This window comes from Branchiostoma belcheri, unplaced genomic scaffold (assembly GCF_001625305.1).
Source record: "Branchiostoma belcheri isolate BF01 breed outbred unplaced genomic scaffold, Haploidv18h27 scaffold84, whole genome shotgun sequence".
Classification (NCBI taxonomy): domain Eukaryota; kingdom Metazoa; phylum Chordata; class Leptocardii; order Amphioxiformes; family Branchiostomatidae; genus Branchiostoma; species Branchiostoma belcheri.
Window position 1 is genome coordinate 618161 of NW_017804509.1, and position 22777 is coordinate 640937.

Below are 22777 nucleotides of genomic sequence, written 5' to 3' on the forward strand. Positions count from 1 at the left end.
TTCTTTTTGTACGGGCTGCTGGTACTGTAACTGCAGTTCCATTTCTTAAGGTCCCCCAGTGGCCGTTGTCCTGGCCGGTGGAACCAGGTCATGGAGAAGGTGACCCTCATCCAGCATGTTCTTAAGTAGTTTCACTGCCGCCACCTCTCGCCTTTCCTTCAGCGTTGGCAGAGGAGGCACCTCACGTCTTCCCCCCAGTGAGATGATCCGGAGTGCTCTCCGTTGTACTCTTTCAATCAGTCTTTCCTGCTCCTTGTTACACCCTACTAGTAGTACGTGCCCATATTCAAGTACAGGTCTGATAAGTGTGATGTAGACCTGGACCAAATCTTCAACACTAGTGCCCTGCAACTTCGATGAAAACGTTTCTCCTAAATCTCGCCAGGCGGCGCTGCTGAGTGGTAGCGTTACATGGAGTTCGGCAGGTGCTCTGATGACTTCCGCCCGCCGAGGGGTCACGCCTTTGTCATGCAAATCGCCAACCACAATATCAGGCAGGGCTCAGAGAAACAACCTCCATATTGTGAACTGGGAAACGGGAACCGTAGAGTCGTTCCGTAGGACGAGGCATGGCGTCCTCAGAAGAGTGGGAGCCACTCGACTTTCGGTCGGGGATTGAACATGAGGAAATTAGGAACTTGGTGGCGTATTTCAAGCGGTACCAGCAGCACATGGCCAAGGTTTGCCGGACGAAAGGCGGAGAAGAGACGACGAGAGAATTCATGGAGAACTTGCTCAGGTGGGTGGTCTTGGAGTGGGTTGTGGAGTTGTAGCTGTGCTTTTGGTGCCTTTTCCTGGCCAGTTTTTGTAAATTCAAGATGCAGAGAGTCGTGTATTCTATGTGCGAGGTACACAAACAAGCACAGTGCTTTCAAGTTAGGTTGTTTCTCGACGTTTTGTTAGTTGGGGAGGACAGCGAACGAGTTAACCTTCGAGATCTCAGGGTCTGAAAAAATCTGGTTTGTCCGGTTTCGTTAGTGTTTGTAGTGACATTTTTTTTGCGTGCGTGTCAAAATATTGACTTGGCTTTGACTTGCTACGAAGAAAGACAATGCTATAATGCTCCATACTTAGTAAGTCTTATTACAATGTAACTTTAAGATGTACAGAGGGTGCAGTGATTTTGACAGGCTGTTCCTTATTTTTCCTACCGCCTGGGCGTAGACATTTTACGCCGATTCTTAGAAGTTTACACACCTCACAAGTACCCAGAAAATCGCTGGAAGTCGCACTGGGACTCGTAATAAACAGTACAGAACAGAGCCAGCATATTTAAGCGTGTGTAGCTTAGTGCTTCACAGGTGGTCTCTTAAAATAACACACCTGTTGACGCCAGGGTTAGACCTTACACACAGCTGGATTAATGTAAACAATGCACCTTAAGAGTCTGGTGTATTAAACCTGAGTATTATTTAAACATTTACTGATCTGGGCCCAAAATTGAGGACTGAAAACTTAAGATTTATAAATGATGTAGGCCTGGAAAAAATAATAAATGTAATGAATTTGACATGTTCACTGATTTTTGTTCTTATCTTATAATGTGCAACAAGATGGGGGAGGGGGGTTGGCTTAGTACAAATTTGTCTCTTAGAATTGTTAGATAATATTTAGCAATTAAAACTGTAACTTTCAGTTCCTTTTACGAGTATACAAGTTGCCATACGTTGTACCTGTACTATACTATTGACGTGCAATTGCTTAGGTTCTCCTTTTATAAGTTATTTTCTCCTTCCTTCTCCAGGCTTATCCACAAGTACAAATTGTGACAATATGTTAAGCAATAGTTAAACTTTGTACAACTACTTGTAAGTAAATTGCCATACATGTACGTTGTACCTGCTACAATTAAGTCGTGCAATAAAGTTCTTCCATAAGTCATTTTCTCGCTCCTTTTCCAGGCTTGTTCACAAGTATGACCGCAGGTTTCCCCTGCCAAAAGATTTCCTGTTCTTGAAAGACAACACCTTAAATGCTTCTTTGTTTTTTTTTCTTCATTTTTAAAGACTTACTATTACATCTTCTGCAAGACATTTTATATATTTTGACAATTTTCTTGCTCGTTTTCCAGGCTTGTCCACAAGTACGACCGCAGGTTTCCCCTGCCCAAGGATTTCCTGTTCCTGAGAGACAACACCTTTGAGGGAGTCCTGGACATGCAGCCTTCCCAGTTCAGACCACACTACCTTCATGGGAAGGAGTCAACCCCGGCCTATGTCGTCATTATTCCCATCATGGAGCTCAATGCTGAGGACTCATTTGACATGTTTGACTACATGATCGGCCGGCCCATGCACGGCGGCATCAGGTCAGTGGGAGAAAATTAATACCCATCTGAAATAGTGAAAAACCCTGGTTAGAACCCTATACATACAGCATGTTGGCAGAATGCACTGCGCCTGCGTGAAACCCTGATTTTTCACGGTTTTTGGTCAACGTTGCATCAGAGGTTAGCCCATTGCAGAAGATATTTTTCTGACATAACATTAGAAAACTACAGACAGGATGTTAACCTTACATTATATGCAAATACATCCTTATATGAGTGTCTGACGTTCTGCTGAAGTGATATGCCCAATGGGCTTTGTGGAGATGAATAAGTAACGTTCTGCCAACATTCTACCCACCTGCATTTTGCAGACATTTTCAAGATTGCGGAAGAAAAATTAAGCAACCTGCAATTTTGTAAACTGAAAAAAATCAGGCTTATAGGAGTTGTGGATTCTACCTGAAACGTCTGACCATTTCCAAAATCATATCCAGTTGCTTGTCAATGAGTATCTTTTTTTTCGTATTTCTCCTACTGCAGGTTACTTGACGGTGTTGACCAGTACAAGTGGCGTGACTGTCAGGTCGAACACGAGAGCGGGGGTAACACCTACATCTACCTCTCCTCGGAGAAGGTGTGCGAGTGGTTCTTCAAGGCCGTTTCCGCGGTAGCAAACGAGGCGACGCCCATGCCGGGTCACTCCATGACCCTGGAGCTGAACGGGCCGGTTGTGACCATTTGCGTGGAGGGGGGAGACGCTTGTGACATTGTGTATAACATGATCCCCACCGTGAGGTGTAAAGGCTGGCCCACCGCCGCACAGGCCTGGTGGTCACGCGACCACTACTGGGACTCCAAGGCCAACGCTGAGGTAAGTCTGAGTCGAGTGGCAGTGAATAACTAACAAGATTGGGTTGACAGAACATGGGTGGGGGAGATTAACAGACAGAATGACAGGTCAACAGCCTATGCCGGGGTGGGTCACAGGATCACTACTGGGACTCCAAGGCCAACGCAGAGGTACATGTAAGTTGCAGTCTACATTGAGTGTGTATAACATGATCCCCACCGTGAGGTGTAAAGGATGGCCCACAGCCGCACAGGCCTGGTGGTCACGGGACCATTACTGGGACTCCAAGGCCAACGCAGAGGTAAGGCTGGGTTGAGTGACAAAGCTTCAGAGTATGTCGACTGCTAGTAGGTTGACAGCACATGGGTACATGAAGATTGACAGGCAGAATGACAGGTCGAAATGTCATCACGAAAACCCAAAGTATTTTCCCAGACTCCAAGGCCAAAGCTCAGGTAAGGCTGAGTGGAGTGGCAGTGAAATAACTTAGGATTGGGTTGACAGCACATGGGTGGGCACAGAAAGATTGACAGGCAGAATGACAGGTCAATGCTTAGGTAAGTCTGAGTTGAGTGACAAAGCCTGAGAGTATGTCGACTGCTAGTAGGTTGACAGCACATGGGCACATGAAGATTGACAGGCAGAATGACAGGTCTAAATGTCATCATGAAAACCCAAAGTATTTTCCCAGATTCCAAGGCTAACGTTCAGGTAAGGCTGAGTTGAGTGGCAGTGAATATCTTAAGATTGGGTTGACAGCGCATGGGTGGGCACAGAAAGATTGACAGGCAAAATGACAGGTCGAAAGGTCAGACACAGCAAATGATGGGGTGTCACGAAAACCCCAGATTCCAAAAACAATGCTGTGGTAAATCTAAGCTGAGTGACAAAGCAAATAAGTGGAGAGCAGGTTGTGAGGTTGACAGCACATGGGTGGGGAAGATAGGCAAAATGACAGGTCAGAAGGTCAGACACAGCACATGGGACATGGGAGTATCTGAAGGTCACGAAAACCAAAAGTCAATTCCATAGAACTTAGAAGTCTGAAATCTTGGATTTCTTGTTCTTGCTTGAACTTGTTGTTTTGTAAATTAATATTGTTCAGTCAAAGAACAAAAAGCAGAGATGGCAGACTTCACACCCTTACCCATACCCCCTGTGCAAGTAGGTCAGAAACACAGACAGACAGACAGACAGACAACCCATAAACAATACAGCACTTCCTTGGGTTGAAGCCATGAAATTTTTAGGATGCTGTGTGATAAAAAAATTGCACTCTAGTCTAGCTACAAACAATTTTACCACATAAAGTTTATTTGTCTTCTTTCTACATTTTTGCAGATGGATATTTGGAAACTTGACAATCTTAAGTCCCCAAATAACCCCAGCATTATGCATTCCCTTGAAATAAAATGCTGTAGCAGGAGAAAAACAATTTGAGTCCGACCAAACCTTGTTATCCCACCGGTTCCCTTCTAATGGTTTCCAAGGTTCAGGTTTATTGAATCAGCAGAATTAAAACGTAGTGCCTCATTTCATGTAATTCCTAACATGAGCGGAGACTTGGGAACGTTAAGGTTTTCTGGATTAGGCTACACCAATTTAATTTGTTGGTTCTTGAATTCGCCTCTTCATTTTTTTCTTAGTTGCAAAAAATAGGAAAATAAAAAAATTCTGAACCAACTAAAAAATGCTCATTGTTGCCCCCAACAGTTGAGGAAAGTCGTTTTCTTTCTATTTGTTACATGGGTCCTATTTAAGTATTTGGGGCTATAATAGGATGCCTAAACCTGTCTTTATTTTTATTTATTTTTGCCCTGTCGCATCATATTTTTTTTACAAATCTGAGAACCAACAAATTAAATTCGAATGAAAGCTCATCTGTGTTGGTAGAATACATAGTTAAAGAGTTTGACTTGTTCCAACACAATAAGGAGAACTCACAAATTAAATTGATGTGGCCTAACGTGAGCGGAGATTTGGGAACGTGTCTGGCATCGGATCAGGTCTCTTTAATGCAGTCTTAATTTGCAGGCTCAGGGATTGGGTTTGCTTAGAAGTATTGCTTGGCATCAGGGCTCGAAAATAACTGGGTGCAAAAGTGCTCAATTTTTAGGCATGCTTTTTGACATGATTTGAATGCTTTTTCTGTGAAATTTACCAAAATTATAGAGAGGTTGAAAAAGCAAAACTCAGCTGGTCTTGTAGCTGAAGGGTCTTAGTCCTTCCATCTGATCTACACTCAATTATTTTTCTCCAGATTTATTCCTTTAGGAAGAGAAGGTTGCAAGACTTGAAATTGTGCAGCTACGAATGGAAACCCAAAAATAAACTGTACTTCCAATACTCACACATGCAGGTGTGAGGGCTCAGAAATTTGATATTGATGATGTCCTCTCGTCAGGCATCAGGCTAAAGTTGCAGTTATGCTGTTACAGTGTGCCATTATTGGCAGCAGTTTGGGTATTTGCCAAAAATATAAATCAACCTGCAGCATAGATTTCCAGTGTTGAGCTTGCAATGATATTATAAATGGTTAAACACAAACCATTGACATTATATAGGAATATACAATGTCCTTGCACAAACCAACCAAAAATTGAGTATTTTGAGCCCTGCGCTGGCCAGAGTGATTGAGTTTTGCGGCAGGCTGTGACCACGTAAGCAGTCTAATTGCTGAGTGAAGCGGTGTGTGTTAGCAACAGAACCATGTTAGTGGAGAAATATCGCCACAGAGTGAGACGAGATTGATGAGTGACGTCAGAGGAAGGTCTAAGTTTTGGCCTAGGAAAAAATGGTGTGTTTCCTGTTTCCCGAACGACCCTAGAAAAAACTGCTGACCCTAGACTTTTTGGGGGGGTGGACCCCTGCAAAGGACATAAATTTTTCAGGCTCATCAACCTTTTCTAGCTCAATGATCTGACACCTGAGTGATGAAACGTTGTACAATCGGTTTTCCAACATAATAATTGACATTGAAAATGTGTCCTCATGCAAGTTTTACTTGATAAAGTGCATTGAATAAGTTTGATCACTTCAGAGATTGCCAAAGTCCAACAGAAAAATTAAGAAGAAAAAGAATAATCCCTAATTTTTTTCAGGACTGAAACAGGAAACACAACATTTTTCCCTAGGCCTTAGACTTAGAGACAGAACGATGAAATATTGCAGCAAAGTGAGAGAAGATTGATGCTGGCGTCAGAAGACTTTAGGAGGTCAGGATTTAATTCGTGATGCACGGTTTTCAGTTGCCTGCAATTTCACATAATTTGGGACTAGATTGACTTTTTTATTTTTGTGTTTGAAGATTTCTTCAAAGCTACATGCAGGATTTTAAAATAAAGTAGGTACCATCTGAGTCAGTAGTTGGGCAACATAATATTATAATGATTTACCTGATTCCCAAATAAGCGACTATAGAACTTCTGAAGATCAGGAGGTCATTTGTCCTTAATTTGTGATGCACGGTTTTCAGTTGCCTGCAATTTGACATAATTTGGGACTAGATTGACTTTTTTTATTTTTGTGTTTGAAGATTTCTAAAAAAGCCACATGTAGGATTTTAAAATAAAGTAGGTACCTTGGTTGTTGGGCAACATACATTGTAATATTATGATTGGCCTGATTCCCAAATATGCGACCAAAGAAGATTTTAGGAGGTCAGACCTTAATTCGTGATGCACGGTTTTCAGTTGCCTCCAATTTCACATAGTTTGGGACTCAGTTGACTTTTTATCTTTTATGTTTGAAGATTTCTTCAAAGCCACATGTAGGATTTTAAAATAAAGTAGGTACCTCAGTAGTTGGGCAACATAATATATGATTGGCCTGATTCCCAAATAAGCGATTATAGAAGATCAGGAGGTCATTTGACTTAAATCCGTAAATGGCTTTCAGTTGCCTCCAATATGACATAATTTGGGCCAAAATTGACTTTTTCATTTTTGTATTTGAAGATCTCTTCAAAGCTACATGTAGGATTTTAAGCAAAGGTTTAACCTCTACCCATTTAGGTACCTTGGTAGTTGGGCAACAATCATAATGATTTGCCAGAATCCCAAATATGCAGAAGTAGAAGGTAAATTGTATGGCTGAAATACCAAAATCCTTTAAAATACCCAGTGAGATATACAACAGTTACTATTAAACACAGCAACTCTTAGCAAGTGCAAGAACATAAATTTCCATAACTCTTAAAGACTGCCAACTCCCCTGGCTGCTAGGTAATGAAAAATTGCTCTGCACATTGAGCACATCCCTCCCGTCTAGACCCAGTGAATCAGACCCAGCCCATTTCTCAGCCAATCCTCCTGGAAACTCCGACCTTTTCCATTCAGGGCTCGAAATTCATTTTTGGGAATAGGTACACTGGTGCACCCAACCTAAAATAGGTGCACAGAAAATTTTTTGGGTGCACCATATAAAACAAAACCTAAGTACAGATCTTACTGCTCCTCTTCTGAGCTTGAATCTGAACTTGGAGCTAACTTCAAAATCCAAACAAAGAATTTACTATTTTTCTGACACTTAGATGCCACTTAGACTATCCTGTAGACTATTATACATTTCATATGTACAAAAAAATTGGGTGCACAGCTCCAATTTCGGGTGCACTAAGGTGCACATGCACCCAGTATTTCCAGCCCTGAGACCCAATGTATCAGACCCAGCCCATTTCTCAGCCAATCCTCCTGGAAACTCCCGAACCTTTTCCATTTATCCTGGCTGACGAGAGGACCCGAGACTGTTCCGGAGGAAAGGGCGAGACACGGAGGTCGCAAACCCCCATTTCCTTAATGCGCCCACAGGGTAACAACCGAGCAAAATCAATATCTGACTCACTTTCCCACCTTCACTTCAACCTTTCTGATGCTCACTTGGTGAGACTTTTCATCTAGTCTGAGGCAAGCTTTAAAACTGTGTTTTCTTCTATTTTTTTTCCTAGACACAGGGCAATGTAAGATATAGAGTGCTTACCAAGTAGGTCTATATCTGTGGTTCATGTTCAATGTTGCATAATCTTTTTTTTTATAATGTTTACAGTTAAGCAAAATTAAGAAATTACAAGGTATTAATACTTACAAATGTCACTTTGTTGCACAGTGTGCCTATATAATTTGTTGGGTAAAAAGTCCATATGAATTGCAGGTTTCAGTCTTAAGGTCTTCTTTAAATTTGGTTTTATTGCTCCTGTTTGGATTAATTTTTTCAGTAGAGCAGTATACTGAGATTGTTTGTTCTTTAAAAATTTTAGCAAATTCAATTTTAACTTTATCAGCTGTGTGCGATTTATAGTATAAATTTATCATTTTTGTATAATATTCCATAATACATGAATGATAAAAATCTGTTTGACCCTTTTACTTCCTGTCCCATTACTCTGGTGTGTGTGAGAATTAAAAGCCATTAATCATTAATAAGCATGGATGGAGTGGTGGGCTGGGGGCTGCTGATGGTTTACAAGCAGATGTTGGGGTAGAAGATTGTTACTCCTCAAGCAGAGGTGCTTGTTTTGGCCCTTCTTAGGCATTTTTTTTCTATTATTAAAGCTTTTTTGGGATACTTACCTAAAATTTTTTTGCCTAAAATTTAGTAAGCCAGAAAACCCCAGCAGTTCAAAAAACTACAACAGTTACTGCAGTTTAAAGGAAGCGTAAAATTTGCTTCTTTTCAAATTCTAAGATAATATTGAGCTTAAAATTCAAATCCTTGGGTTAAGGGTACATAAAAGCCAGCATATATTTTTGATGTCATTCTAGATTTTATATATATCCTGCTAACATTACAAAACAACAAGAAAACAAGTACACACAAAAAATGAAAACATACGGAGAGCCTCCTTCATTACATTGTGAACAGTGTTTTAAATTTACTGTTGAAAATAAAAGTACAGAAACCATGTTACTGTCCTAGCTTGGCCTATAGCTGGTAGTAATGCATTTTAAGCAGGTAGTACTTAATGTAGAATGTGAGTTGAATTGAGATAGAGGGATGAAACGCAATTAGAACTCCCCAGGGGGTAAGAGCATCCATGGTTCCTCCGTGAGTTGTCATACCGCTCTGTCATATCTGCAAACATTAGTCATAACTCTTACATCACTCACAAGATTCGTAATTTCTGTTGCACATGTGGTAGCGCCTCCTTTCACTTCAGAGCAGTATTGCAGGTATAAGTATGATATTGTTGTCAAGTGATTTTGTTGGCTGTCATGTGAATGCTTCTTGTATACCAGGTGTTCTGGGGCAGTACCATAAAAAGTTGCTAGGGGGCCATCAAAGTTTTTCCCTATGCCTACCCACATATCATAGATATATCCACAGCTTCTTGAATTGAGATGGAGGAACGAAATGTAATTAGAGCTCCCCAGAGGGTAAGGGCATCCATGGTTCCTCCGTGAGCTGTCATACCGCTCTGTCATATCTGCTGAAACACTAGTCATAACTCTTACATCACTCTAACTCTAAGAGAAAATTGTGATTGGTATAATTACTCAGGTGCTAGCTCCTCCTTTCCCTTCAGAGCGGTACTGCAGGAGTATACTTATGATATTGTTGACAAGTTACATGATTTTGTTGGCTGTCATGTGGATGCTTCTTGTATTATTAATACCAGATGTTCTGGTGCAGTACCATAAAAAGTTGCTAGGGGGCCATCAAAGTTTTCCCTGTACCTTACTCACATATCATAGATATATCCATAAGCTTCTAGAATTCAGATGGAGGGATGAAATGCAATTAGAACCCCTCTGAGGGTAAGAGCATCCATGGTTCCTCCGTGAGTTGTCATATTGCTCTGTCATATCTGCTGAAACCTTAGTCATAACTCTTACGTCACTCTTAGAGAAACTTCTGATTGGGATCTTGATTACTCAGGTGCTAGCTCCCCCTTTCCCTTCAGAGTGGTACTGCAGTTATTGTTAACAAGTTTATTAGTTTTTGTTGGCTGTCATGTGGATGCTTCTTGTATACCAGGTGTTCTGGGGCAGTACCATAAAAAGTTGCTAGGGGGCCATCAAAGTTTTTCCCTATGCCTACCTACATATCATAGATATATCCATAGCTTCTTGAATTGAGATGGAGGAACGAAATGCAATTTAGAACTCCCCAGAGGGTAAGAGCATCCATGGTTCCTCCGTGAGCTGTCATACCGCTCTGTCATAATTCTGCTGAAACCTTAGTCATAACTCTTACATCACTCTTCAAAGAGAAAATTCTGATTGGGATGATTACTCAGGTGCTAGCACCCCCTTTCCCTTCAGAGCGGTACTGCAGGTATAACTTATGATATTGTTGACAAGTTAGGTGATTTTGTTGGTTCTCATGTGGATGCTTCATGTATACCAGATATTCTGTTGCATCACCATAAAAAGTTGTAAAAGTTTGCTGAACCCATCTACTCTTGGAACGTCAGAGACAAAAGAGTACTTAGACGGGGTCAATGGAGTCCAGGGTCGGCCAAAAATTTGGGTCCTAATTCATTCCAATGTCGGACATAAAGTGTAGTTTTCATTTCATAAATCATTTTTTTTGAGAGAGGGAGACAGAGAGAGACTCTAACAGACAGGCAGAGAGACAGACAGACAGAGAGAGAAAGTCTCAGAGAGACAGAAAGAAAACAGACTGAAATGAATCATGTTTTCGTCCATATTTTTGTTTTGCAGGTAGAGAACAATGGTTACCACCTGCTACCGATGTGCTGTGCTGACGGGAACCCAGAGCTGGAGTGGAGACTGTCCTTCTGTCAGGCGGAGCTGGAACTGGCCAAGTTCATCCCTCCTGTCTTCATGCACAACTTTAACGTACTGCACTCTGTCATCAGGAAGGAACTCGCAGGTTGGCCGGCCTTGATGTTGTTAATGTTCCATACAATAATACAGTTACTGAGCTCGTTGATAGAATGTACTGTGCCTGTGTAAAACCCGGATTTTTCATTTTTCTTCGGATGTTTCGTCAAGGTTGCATCAGAGTTTTGTCTGTTGCAGACAAAATCATTCCAACAGAAACATTTGAAAACTATAAACTTGTCCCTAGATTCTAATATTAATTTGTTGCCCTTCTTATTTGGAAGCTCTGCTTCAATTTGATATGTAACATGTTCAAAATGAACTCAATAAATCAATTAATCAATGAAATCTGTCTTCAGGTTCAGCGGTGGTGAGTCCGTACCAGTTAAAAACCATCGTGCTCTGGGCCTGCGACCGGTTGAGACCAGAATTCCTGCGCGACGAAACCTTCATCCCGCTGTCTCTGTTCGGCATGGTGGACGACATCATGCACTGTCTCATCAACAAGTCCTGTGCTAACTACTTCTTACCACAGTACAATATGTTTTTACACTGCAGGTAAGTGTTGTATTATCAGTAATAAAAGCTGGGACAACACCCCTCCACTCTCTGTATTAGTATAGCCCAGCCAAGGTTGAGCACACACATACACTGTACTGTACCACACTAACCCTTCCAGATTAAAGCATCTCAAAAACTTAAAGGCAGTTTAAGATCTCTCTCTTAGCTCGTCAAGTTCAAGATCATAACATGGTGTCAGAAGTGGGATGCCAACCCAACCCCCATTTGCCAGTAAAGCTTTCAACAAACTAATGTAGGTATGGTGTAGGGTGTGTGTGTTATATGGGTGGTTTGTGCTGTCCTTGGTGCTGAACACCTTCAAAAGTGTCAGAATACACAGACTACTTCTTACCACTGTGACAATACAAGTTCCTAGACTGCAGCTAAGGCTTTCAACCGAGTAACATACATGTAGGCATGGTATAGGACATATTCTATGGGTAGTTTGTCTTGTCCTTGGTGCTGAACGCCTTCGAAAGGATCAGAATAAATGAATAATGTGCTGCCATCAACACAGACTACTTCTTACCACTGTACAACTAGTTCCTAGTAGGTAGGTAACTTAAGACAAACTTATATTGGTATGGTTGGTGTGTTATATGGGTAGTTTGTGCTGTCCTTGGTGCTGAACACCTACCGAAGGTTGAATTGTGCTGCCACAGTACAACATGTTCCTACACAGCAGGTAAGGCTCTCACTAATTCTCACCACAGTAAAGTGGCAGGACAGGAGTTGGAGGGACTGGTCACAATATATATGAATGTGTCTGTGTAAGACTAAAGAGCAGTAGATTGCAAATGTTGCCTTTCTCGTATGTAATTCTGTATTTATATCATACCAGGCAAATGTGTAGAATTTTATAATCATTCCCAACAAAGGTAACAAAGTGCTGATGGCTAGACTGTGATATGAATGCACAGCCTTCTGATCTTAAAAGAAAAATCTGATGTACCATTGTGCAAGACATGTACAGTTAACTATTAATTTGTTTGTCCAGTGAAGAGATGATGTTCCCGGTTGCTAGGAAACTGTCTCTCATCAGGACCGACCCTGTTAAGTACATCTACCTGAGGACAGCCGCAGAGTGGAGGGAGACAGGTGAGGTCTTATCTGGAGTCTTCCTTCTTCTTCTTCTTCTTATCCGAGTTTTACGTCTATTGATTCCCCGAATCTGGGGTATAGACGTGCTTGCACAGGTGCGTGTTTGGGCTTGTCATTTTGCCCCTCAGCATGCTGAGGTGCACAACAGCAAGCCTGTGCAAGTCTTTTTTTTTTTAAGCAAGGTTTTCTACTGACTGGATGCTCTTCCTAACGTCAAACTCTAAAGTTTTTGACAGCTTTCAGAGACTGGCTGTATGAGGAAATGTGTGTTAAGTGCCTTTCCCAAGGGCACAACATCGGGGTATGTAGTAGGTGGATTTAGAGTAACAGATCAGAAATTCATTTGGAAAACTGCAGCTTCTTGTTCGTCATACTGGTTTGCTGCTGCATTTTTAATACGGAGACCATGATGCCCATGGATGATTGATTGATTGACAGACAGACAGACATTTGAAGAATAATACATTGTTCTTCACTCCCTTGGGATGAAATGATCTTGCATTTGTCTCAACTTCAAGCCCCACTACTAGATTTGTTCTTTTCAATCTTATACTGAATAGAACAACAAAGGAAAGGATTTTCCCACGACAATTATCAAACAAAGCAATATTAACTATTTCATGTGTTTTCCTCTCAGCTGGAATAGTAGAAGAGCATCAGCAGACAGACCAGAACAGTGACGGGAAAGAATCGCCCGCGAGAAGCCGCCCGAAGGCAGACAAACCCCCGCTCAACGACAGAGAGAGCCGGTTCAGAGACTGGACCTCTCATATCGTTGACGTGAACCAGGGGAAGAGTATCTCTGTTTTCATCGATCCGAACGACATCAGTACTGCACGGGCTTTCCGTATTGACGATAAGTTCTACTGAATTATCTTGAAAGTTCATCTGTGTTGGTACATGTAGAAGTCATTATGAAACAAGATTGAGCTGCAATTTGCAACACAAGAAATTGGAGTCCAATTCTTGTGTTGGAAATTGCAGCTCAATCTTGTTTCATGAATTCTTCTGAAGTTCTGAAGTCTAAGTGAACTTAGAGGCCTTTTTTATAAGATTTTCAGCATAAGAACTCTTAGCTTCCGCCTCCCACAAATGACTTACAAAACTGTACTAGGATGATACTTCTGGAATGTGAATACTTTTATTGCTGATGTCAACCAGGGAAGAGCATATCCGTTTTCATCGATCCAAATGATATCAGTACTGCCCGAGCTTTCCGCATCGACGATAAATTCTACTGAAGTTGGTACCAAAAAGATCTAAGTGAACTTAGTGGCTTCACTTAGTGGTCTTCATTACAAGATTTTTAGAATAAGAATTCAATTTTATCCTCTCGCAAATCTGATCTGCATAGTTTTCACAGCTGTATGCACCCAGTATGACTCCAGAGGATGTAATTTGTGGGTGGTTGGTGGAATTTATTTGGCAACATTTCTTTTTTTTAACTTGAAGTGCATGCACTTGGGCTGATGTTACATTACAAATGTGTAGGGATGTCAAAAGGAGCTGGAGATGTACAATGTAAATGCAAGTGTCCAACAAGGGTTCACCAACACGTGTAATCATACAAAAAATTCTTTGTAGCCCTCAACCATTTCACTGGATTGGATTGATACAGACAAGAACTTTCCAGTTTAACTTACATGCCAGTGCCCCTGATATTATGGTATGCAGGGTGGAGACATTAAAGCTTAGAGAACAACCTAGCTTTTTTAGTAGCCAGAGTTCATGTATAAAGTTTACTGTCAGTTTTATGTTTTTGTGCCATTTACTGTATGTTGTTGTAAGATATAATAGGTGGCCAACACTTCTAGTATCTAGTACTGCTCAATATTAGCTCATATATGCCGCAAAGGTCCCTAAAACGGGTGGGCAGCTGTCAGCTAGTCTTCACACCATGTTTCCAGGCAGCTTTGTCCAGCCGCGAGGCCGCAAACTTAAATACAGTTGCTCTCAAAACACTCCATACAGACCTTCTTCAGCTTGCCACTGTTACCTGGCCACTGACATTCTACAAATGAACTTTCTTTAGTTTCAGATGTTCCACAATAATGCATCGATGTTTTCATAGGCATTTACAGAATCAATATCATGAAGAATCAGTACACATGAATACATGTAGTATTGAAAAACATTCCGGGAAAAAATCTGTCATACATGTAACTGCTAAGTTTTGGTGCTGGCAGTAATACTGTTATCCACTATAATTGTACTTAGTAGAGCACCTTGTACTTAACATGCTCAGTATTTACTTATTTGGTTGACCATAGGTTGTACTATATTTTTAGGGATCGTTTTAGAGTAAATGTAGTAATTTGCTACAGTGCCTGATGGTAAGGTTTGTAGTTTAGTGTCTATCGTGTCTATTCTGTAGGACATTGTAAACATTTTTTCACCAATGTATTTGACCCACTGTAGACCTTTCCCATGCTGAGGTTGCATGTATGTTTAGTAGAGTATAGTATAGCATTTTATTATAGCATGTTCTTGTAACTGTATTTAGTTGTGATATTTTCTAATGAATGTCCTGCTACTTTTATTCTATAAGTAAGAAGAGACGCACTCTGTGCCCTGTATACTAAAACTCCCTGGTACATGGTGTTAGCCTTACAGTAGGAATTCTCTTCCTTCTAAATTTTATACCTGAAGAGTTGGAGAAAAGTGAACCAAATCATGTGGGACTCCTCCACCTAACCTCCATATCTTAGGCTAACTATCCAGTAACTGTTAACATATTCATTGGGGACATTTAAACTACTGTGATATAATATGAACATATAAGTACAATGTACTTACGGTTCTGTATGTGTAAGATAGTAAAAATGTTGACTTTATCTTGCAGACTTTTAAAACGGTATAGCCGGGACTTACTAAGAATACTGTACACCCTTGCCTTATGTACTTAGGACGTCTGCAATCTACTACTAACCATTGGAAAGGAACATAGATAGCCTCAAAGCAGGCCCCTTAGACAATGTTTTATTTATGCGACTTTCTGCTGACGATGTATTGTTTTCAAATGTCTACATTTACACAGAAATATTGTTGACAACGTGTGCCATCAGAGAACAGTAGATGTGCAGCCAAAAAGTGACATTAAAACGTAACCCAAGGGGCCTGATTTTGAGGCTAGAAAATCCACCATATTTTATGATAGTGTGGTAAGGGACCAGTTGTGCCTTTGCTATCAATCTGCACTAAAATAGATGTAGACCTTTTCTAAATGAATCACTCTATAGAGAAATAACATATATCTCATGAGTCTCTTTGTTCAACCATGTCAGACCTAACAGCAACAATTTAGCAGAAATTAAATGTCATTGTGCCTTACAAAAGTCTTATTGGGAAATATTTTGAAGGTCTACTATTAGGGTAAAAATTGATATCACCCTGTATAGCATTCCACTTCAGTTCCATACTATCTTAGAGTTAGCTTTGGCAGGACAATATGACAGGCATGTACATGTACTTTATGGTATATATATGAGCAAGCTGGTATGCATTATACTATGTACTGTTGAAGGGGGTACTCTCCAAGCAGAGGTTGATGGTGGAAGATTGTTTGCTTTTTATATATGGCCCATTTCTTTTTTGTCGCTACAACAAAGGGCCATATATAAAAAGCAAACGGTCTTCCACCATCAACCTCTGCTTGGAGAGTAGAAGGGGGGTAACTTTTACCTAACAGAACAAAATAGCTTACTGCTGAACAAGGGCTTATTGTATATCATACCTTTACAAACATTAGTGCTAAGTTATGAGAGTATGAGATGTACTAATATACAAGTCATTGTGCTCATGTTTTAGAAGATATTGTTGACAAAGACTGTTGTTATGTGGATGTATATGTGTTAGTCTTCAAATAAACGATGTCTTTGACTTGAATGATTGTGAATCTGGCAGCATAATCTAGCTATAGCAGTCATGTTAGGGGCTACTGGTAGTCTGTTACATACTGCCTACTACTGGGACCCAGCTAACGGTCCAAGTTCAGGCTACACTACCCTTCAACTCTGTCATTTCCCATACTGTGGCCTTTGTCAGCTTTGGGTACGGGTACCATCTGACTTTTATCAGAGCTTGCAATCACTAACTCAGTCTCCTCTATATCTACTCGCTTGCCTGATAATGGATACTAAATGCACCTGAAAAATGGATACTATTTTGCTGGTTTTTGTTTTTCTTCAGAAGTGATATGGCATAATGCCCACTATTGACACTCACCATCAACCTTTTTTTCTCTATACATTATCCTTCTACATGTGTATGACTTATACTACAAGAAAACAACATTCCAACAAAGAAGACCACACACTATCAGCCTGGATGTATTTTTCTGTATGTTTAATGTGGAATTTACTCAGATAAAGCCTCTACGCCACCAGAATGCAGGCTCCTCCCACGCCCTTGATCTTCTCTTCTGCCCGACGAGAAAAGAACTTGGCCTTGACAATGACGGGCTGCTTGGGCAGACGACCTTTCCCGATGACCTTGTAGAATCCCTACGGGAAGAGATGTTAAAGTAGATGTTTAGCTTGCCAGTCAGTTTAATTTGGCAAGAGCAGTTCAAATGCTAAAAAGCTGCACTCAGCAATCACAGCTGAATGTCTGAAACAATATTTTCTTTGATAATATATGATTCAGGCTACACTAAACTGAAGCTGTATTCAGAAAACACTTTGAAGTCAGTATCAATACAACTCGGCCTAAAATATTAAATTTTTCTTCCTGTAATGATATTTGTGAGTAATAATACCGAGCAAATATTCCTATACTGTTAGTTATCTACATCTATTTACTGCAATCTCACCAACTTCTCTTCAGATTAATGTGAGCATTTTAAAACTTAACACCCTTCAAATTGTAAGTCTACACCTTTCTTGTCCCTTTCATAACATATTATTGAAATGTTTCCTGATTGTTATAAAAGTAAACAAGAGAACTTACTGCTCTCACGACGTCGATGACTGGAGCCGTGTCTGTTTTCTTGGCGTAGACCTCGCGTGTCTGGTCGCTGACGAGGGTCCACAGCTTGTCCAGGTTGACTGCAGGACAGTGCTTCTGGTTCCTCTTCATGTGCAGGTGACGCATACCCACCTTACCAAAGTAACCAGGATGGCTGGATGGGGGAAATTATGTAACACTCTCACATCTTCAGATCTACCTTGTAATACCCCCAAGGACTAAGGCAGGTTGAAAATCTATTCAGTTAGGTAATTTGGAGAGATTGATTGAAATTTGGAACTTATGGCCGATGGCAATGACAGGTTGAGAGCCTAGATTCCTAGGTGATTTAGAGAGACACTACTTTTAAATTTGGCCAATTGTTAAGGCAAAAGACAGGTAGATGTTAGTGCTATGACAGAAATACACTGATGTTAATACTTAATACTTTCAGTAAAAATTTGAAGTGGAGGGCTTCCATTGAACTGTATAAATTACATTTTTTAAATTAAAGGAAATCTGAATGAACATTAGCTTTAGAAATCTCACATGAGGATTATTTCAAAAGCTAGGTTTTCATGTCTCTTTTCTTCAAACGTTCCAACTTACTATTTGTCAAAGTTAATCCTGTGGTGATGTTGTCCACCGGCGTTACCCCGGCCTCCAGGATGTTTCCTGTGCTTTCCTGCAGTTAAACAACAACAGAATTGTTAGAAGTAGTCTACAAAATACTGCTATGAACCTTCATACTGACTGTTGAGAGCATGTTTTGTTTTTGTATGTTTTGACAAACGTGTACATAATTTTTTTATGATCACACAAACAAAATACAGGTTTGATCCAATACCACATCCAGTGGGGTCATGTGGCGTAACGGTAGCATGTTTGGCTCAGAACCGAGTGGTCCCGGGTTCGAATCCTACCATGCCACCGATCCCTTTGGAAAGGAACTTTACACCACTTTCCTCACTTCGCTCAGGTGAAAATGAGTATGCCAGAATAATCACTATCATGATCGACATTAAAAATAAAACCAAACCAAACATGTGTTTGATAACATATACATGTACATTTCAATGATGTCATTCATAAACTTACACCAGGTAAAACTAAGGGACAACAATCCATACTTACCAATACGTCCCTTGCCATGGCTGACGTGGCCACGCAGCTTCCTCGTCTTTTTCAGCTTGGCAGTCTGAGCGGGGATTCACACATATATATTTAGGAACTGAATACTGCCATGATTTTGATCAAGGTATGTACATCGAGTATAACTATAAGTTTAAGGTTACACACACATTACACTCTAACGTGACATTTACCGTATTCAAAACCATGTCTTGACACCACTGTTACACAAAATTTGTTCTGCAATTTTCTACAGTTGCCAAGGTCTGTAAATCATTTGGCAAAACCCATGTGTTCCCGTAAAAATGTATCGATATCCGAAGTTTACACGTTGTACGATGGAGGTACCATCATATATAGACAGGTCCCTCATACAAGAAATGCCACCAGGCTCTTGACTTTCATGTACTTTTTTCAATGGCCTGTACAACAACAGAACTTTAATCTGCACAGTTCCCACACGAACACAGTTAAAACTGTTCCAATCGTAACACATGCAAGAAACTGCAGCGACCAGAATTTCTGTAATCCGTCTCAGAAACCCCCGTCACAGAATGTTCTCTATCGTTGAAAATCAACTTCATGGAGGCGAAATAACGTACCAGAAATGTTGTCTATTATGTGAACTATCATTCTACCTTTTACTAAGGCGTAGTAAAAGAGTATACTAGAGGATGGCGCAGGATATAAAAACATATCCTCAAAATTGACACCCACCATTTTGGAAGCTCGACCAAAAAGGCCGAAATTTGTTCACTGCGCAGGTTTCTGCGCATCTCATGCCAAGATCTCACGAGAACGCCCTTCTGGATTAGTGCATTCAATATTAGGGGTGCAAAACTTACATAATCTAGAAAAATAGGAATTTATGGGATTTTAGACATATTATTTCATAATTTAGGATATGAGATACCTCTGTTATACTTTTCGTATTGTTCGAAAGTGTAAAATTGTGCCTACTGGGGTATTTTATTGAAACTACACTTTTTACATTTTGGTACGGACCTTTTTGTGAAGCGGGAAGAACAGCAAAGATGGCGGAGTGAGTTTGGCAGGATTTTCGTGTTGGTACATTTTTCACCGAATTCGACGCTAAAATGGCGGAGAACCCACAGCAGCAGCCTCCACCGGCACAAGAAAATCCCCAGGAAGCGAGGGAACCAGAGGCGAGGCCCCGGCAATCGCTTTTACTGAGCTGTACGGTGTGCAAGTCGGAGGCTTGTCAGGAGCCAAAACTCTTCCCCTGCCTTCACACAGCTTGTCGGTCATGTATCCTCGCTAACAGTAACGTAGCCGGCCCGGGCGTACAAGTCGGAATACAGGGTGCGTAAGGTTTGATTTTCTTACACGTAGAATTATTAAAACAAATGTGTGTTGCACGTATGATAGTGTGTACTAGTACTTGGTATGCACGCTACGTTTTTGCTATGCAAGCAAGTGATCACCTAAAAATTATAATTATTTATGATGAAATATTATGATCACACCTATTATTTCCGTGGTTTACGTATGAAAACACCACATTATCTGCTAAAGATAATAGTCAACCCCCCATTATGTGGAAATGAGGTCATTGATAGTTTGATACACATGATTTGCAAATCAAATCAAATAGCATTATAAATACCTTTTCTTTATATATGTGTATTTGATCCAGTTTATATCAAGGACATACTACATCCTTGTTTAGATGGAGATAAAAATTTGTGCTTTATATCTATGTATCTATGCGACATAGAGATCTAGAGTATTGAAATGTATTAGTACTTTTTGATGTGGTTTACTTTGGTTGAGGTCAGACATAATATTGTTTTATCTGGTGTGTTCAGGCACTTTAGTAAATACACACACACAACACATTTTAAACTGACTGGCCTTTTAACTGGTTCAAGGCAGAATGTACTCAGTGTATCCAGATCCTGTAGAGAACACAAGGTTATACAGGGGGCACGTTGAACCAAACCAAGGACATTCATTACTCTCACCTCTCGAATAGAAGTACCCCCTGGAATATAAGTACCCCCCGGACAAATCTTCAAAATCCATTAAAAGTACGCCCCTGGAATAGAAGTACCCCCCGGAAAATTTGAAAACTTGATACATGTACTTGATACTTTATTAGGATATCCATTAGTATTTTTGTGCGACTAATATTCCTGGATTCCAAGAGCATAAGACGAAACAATACAGAGTCACAGACTTCACAATTATATAAAAATGACATTGAAAATCTACGCCACTAGACTTATACACAATTTTATCCTACACATTACTTAACGCTTAACGCTTGACAATCATTAAAAATGACATGCAACTTTACAGATGAAAAAAACTGAGATGAAACAACGTTTATGCTCCAAAAATGTGTTCTCACGGTATGCGATGTATGCATGGGTCCACGTCATGTCACTAATGACTTGCAATTATTGACAGGTCCTGAATAAACATACCCCCTTAAATATGATACCTGCGACAAGTCTTCAAAACCTAATAAATACCTCCCAAATTGAGAATAAATGTACCATCCAAAATAGAACGCACCGGGACATTTTCAAATTGTGCTATCGGCTGGGAGAAGTGGTGTGTACTTTTAGTCTTTTTGTCATTTTACGTGCAGGACCACAAATTTTCCTGGAAATTTTCCGATAGAGAAAAAAGACATAAACGTACCGTCTAAAATAAGAATGTACCGGACGGATTTTGAGGCGAAAAAAAAGTTTATTCAAGAGGTGAGAGTATATGTACTTGACCAAAATCCTAGTCCTACATCCTCTCCGCAAATATTTGGGGAGAGGATGTAGGACTCAGCAGCTATAATAATTAATGATAGGTTTGGCAACCAGGCTATAGTTTCATACATATAGTAAGATACAAGTCTACACATGCTAGTTTGTGTTCCTCGACCCCCCCCCCCCCCAACAAAAAACAACAACTGTCTAGGTCAGCATTCAGTCTCTAATTAAAGCAGATCACAAAATGAATTCAACTATTTACTTAACCTGAAGCCATTGTTGTTTTAACGGTGTCTAGATTATTTCCATGTTTGTATGTTTTGTCACTTACCTGACATTGCAATTTTTTAATCACTTTACTTACACTAAAACAACATCCTGGCTAGAACCCTGCTATGTAACTAGCCCACTCAGTGTAATGTGTAGGTGGGTATAACACGTGCCTAATTAAGGTGGTAATACCGGTCTAACAATACAACTTGTTACAAGCGCATGTTAACATTTAATCTGTTATCTATATAGTGTCACTTACGAACAGGCTAGCTGAGTTGTTATGGGCACAATTTAAGTTGACAGTTTGGCATTTTCATGTTCCCTTTCTATTTATACATTTATATATAGATATGCTAGTATTATGGCTATAGTACATTCATGATATCGAACTATTTATCAGTTCAGGTCATCCTCTTTATGTTTACTATTTATAGTAAACATAAAGTCTGATCCTGCTGACTGTGATCTTGTCAGGGCTAGTCAGGTGTATAGGCTATAGGCAAGGTAATCTGCCAGCAATACAGATACATAGGGTGTAACTAGTGCTGCATACCTAAACTCAGTTTTAGGTTCAGGTCCAGATTCAAGTCCAGAGGTTTAGGTTCAGTTCCGGACCTAAACCCATGGCATATACAAAATTGCGTGTTGGCAACCTTGCAATATTGTCTGGGTGAAACTTTGGCCACATAACATGGAGGCCGGTACTTAACGATGCCCGATGGCAATGTTTTCTTCATTTTGCAGCAAAGATTTTGCAATCTACAGGAGGGTTTAGGTGGTTTGGAAAGAAAAGGGGTACGTGAAATGGTCTTTTATGGTAATGAGTCCAGACTTGGATCTTGACTTTTAGGTTTTTTTGGACTTGAACCTAAACATTCTTACAAGTCCGGATCCAAGTCCAGTGAACCGGTATGCAGCACTAGGTGTAACTGTAAGTCATTTGAAGTGACAACAGTGGGCCAGTCACGTTTGTTGTTACTGCAATTTTGCCTAATGTGAGCAGGATGCACGACAGGCTATCTCTGTTGTCGTGACTGAAAAGCTGACATTGATTTGTTTTGGAAACATGTCGCTATCGCATTGGGCAGAGGTGTCAAACATATCATGTCAGGAAAACTAAATCTAAGTGTAC

At 40.4% G+C, this 22777-nt stretch overlaps 2 protein-coding genes across 2 annotated transcripts; one reads left to right on the forward strand and one right to left on the reverse strand.

The window, feature by feature from the left end:
• Window positions 1-461: 461 nt before the first annotated feature.
• LOC109486967 (protein MB21D2-like) lies at window positions 462-15536 on the forward strand. The gene is made up of 7 exons (XM_019790884.1): window positions 462-739; window positions 2072-2308; window positions 2810-3140; window positions 10781-10952; window positions 11263-11461; window positions 12462-12562; window positions 13218-15536. The coding sequence occupies exons 1-7, from the start codon at window positions 570-572 to the stop codon at window positions 13433-13435; spliced, it is 1428 nt and encodes a 475-aa protein (XP_019646443.1). The 5' UTR covers window positions 462-569; the 3' UTR covers window positions 13436-15536.
• Window positions 15537-16887: 1351 nt separating this feature from the next.
• Window positions 16888-19418, reverse strand: LOC109486965 (60S ribosomal protein L27a-like). Its single transcript, XM_019790881.1, has 5 exons — window positions 19358-19418; window positions 18644-18707; window positions 18119-18194; window positions 17513-17684; window positions 16888-17067 (listed from the first exon to the last, which is right to left on the reverse strand). Exons 1-5 carry the CDS (start codon window positions 19358-19360, stop codon window positions 16939-16941), a joined length of 444 nt encoding a protein of 147 aa, XP_019646440.1. The 5' UTR covers window positions 19361-19418; the 3' UTR covers window positions 16888-16938.
• Window positions 19419-22777: the final 3359 nt, after the last annotated feature.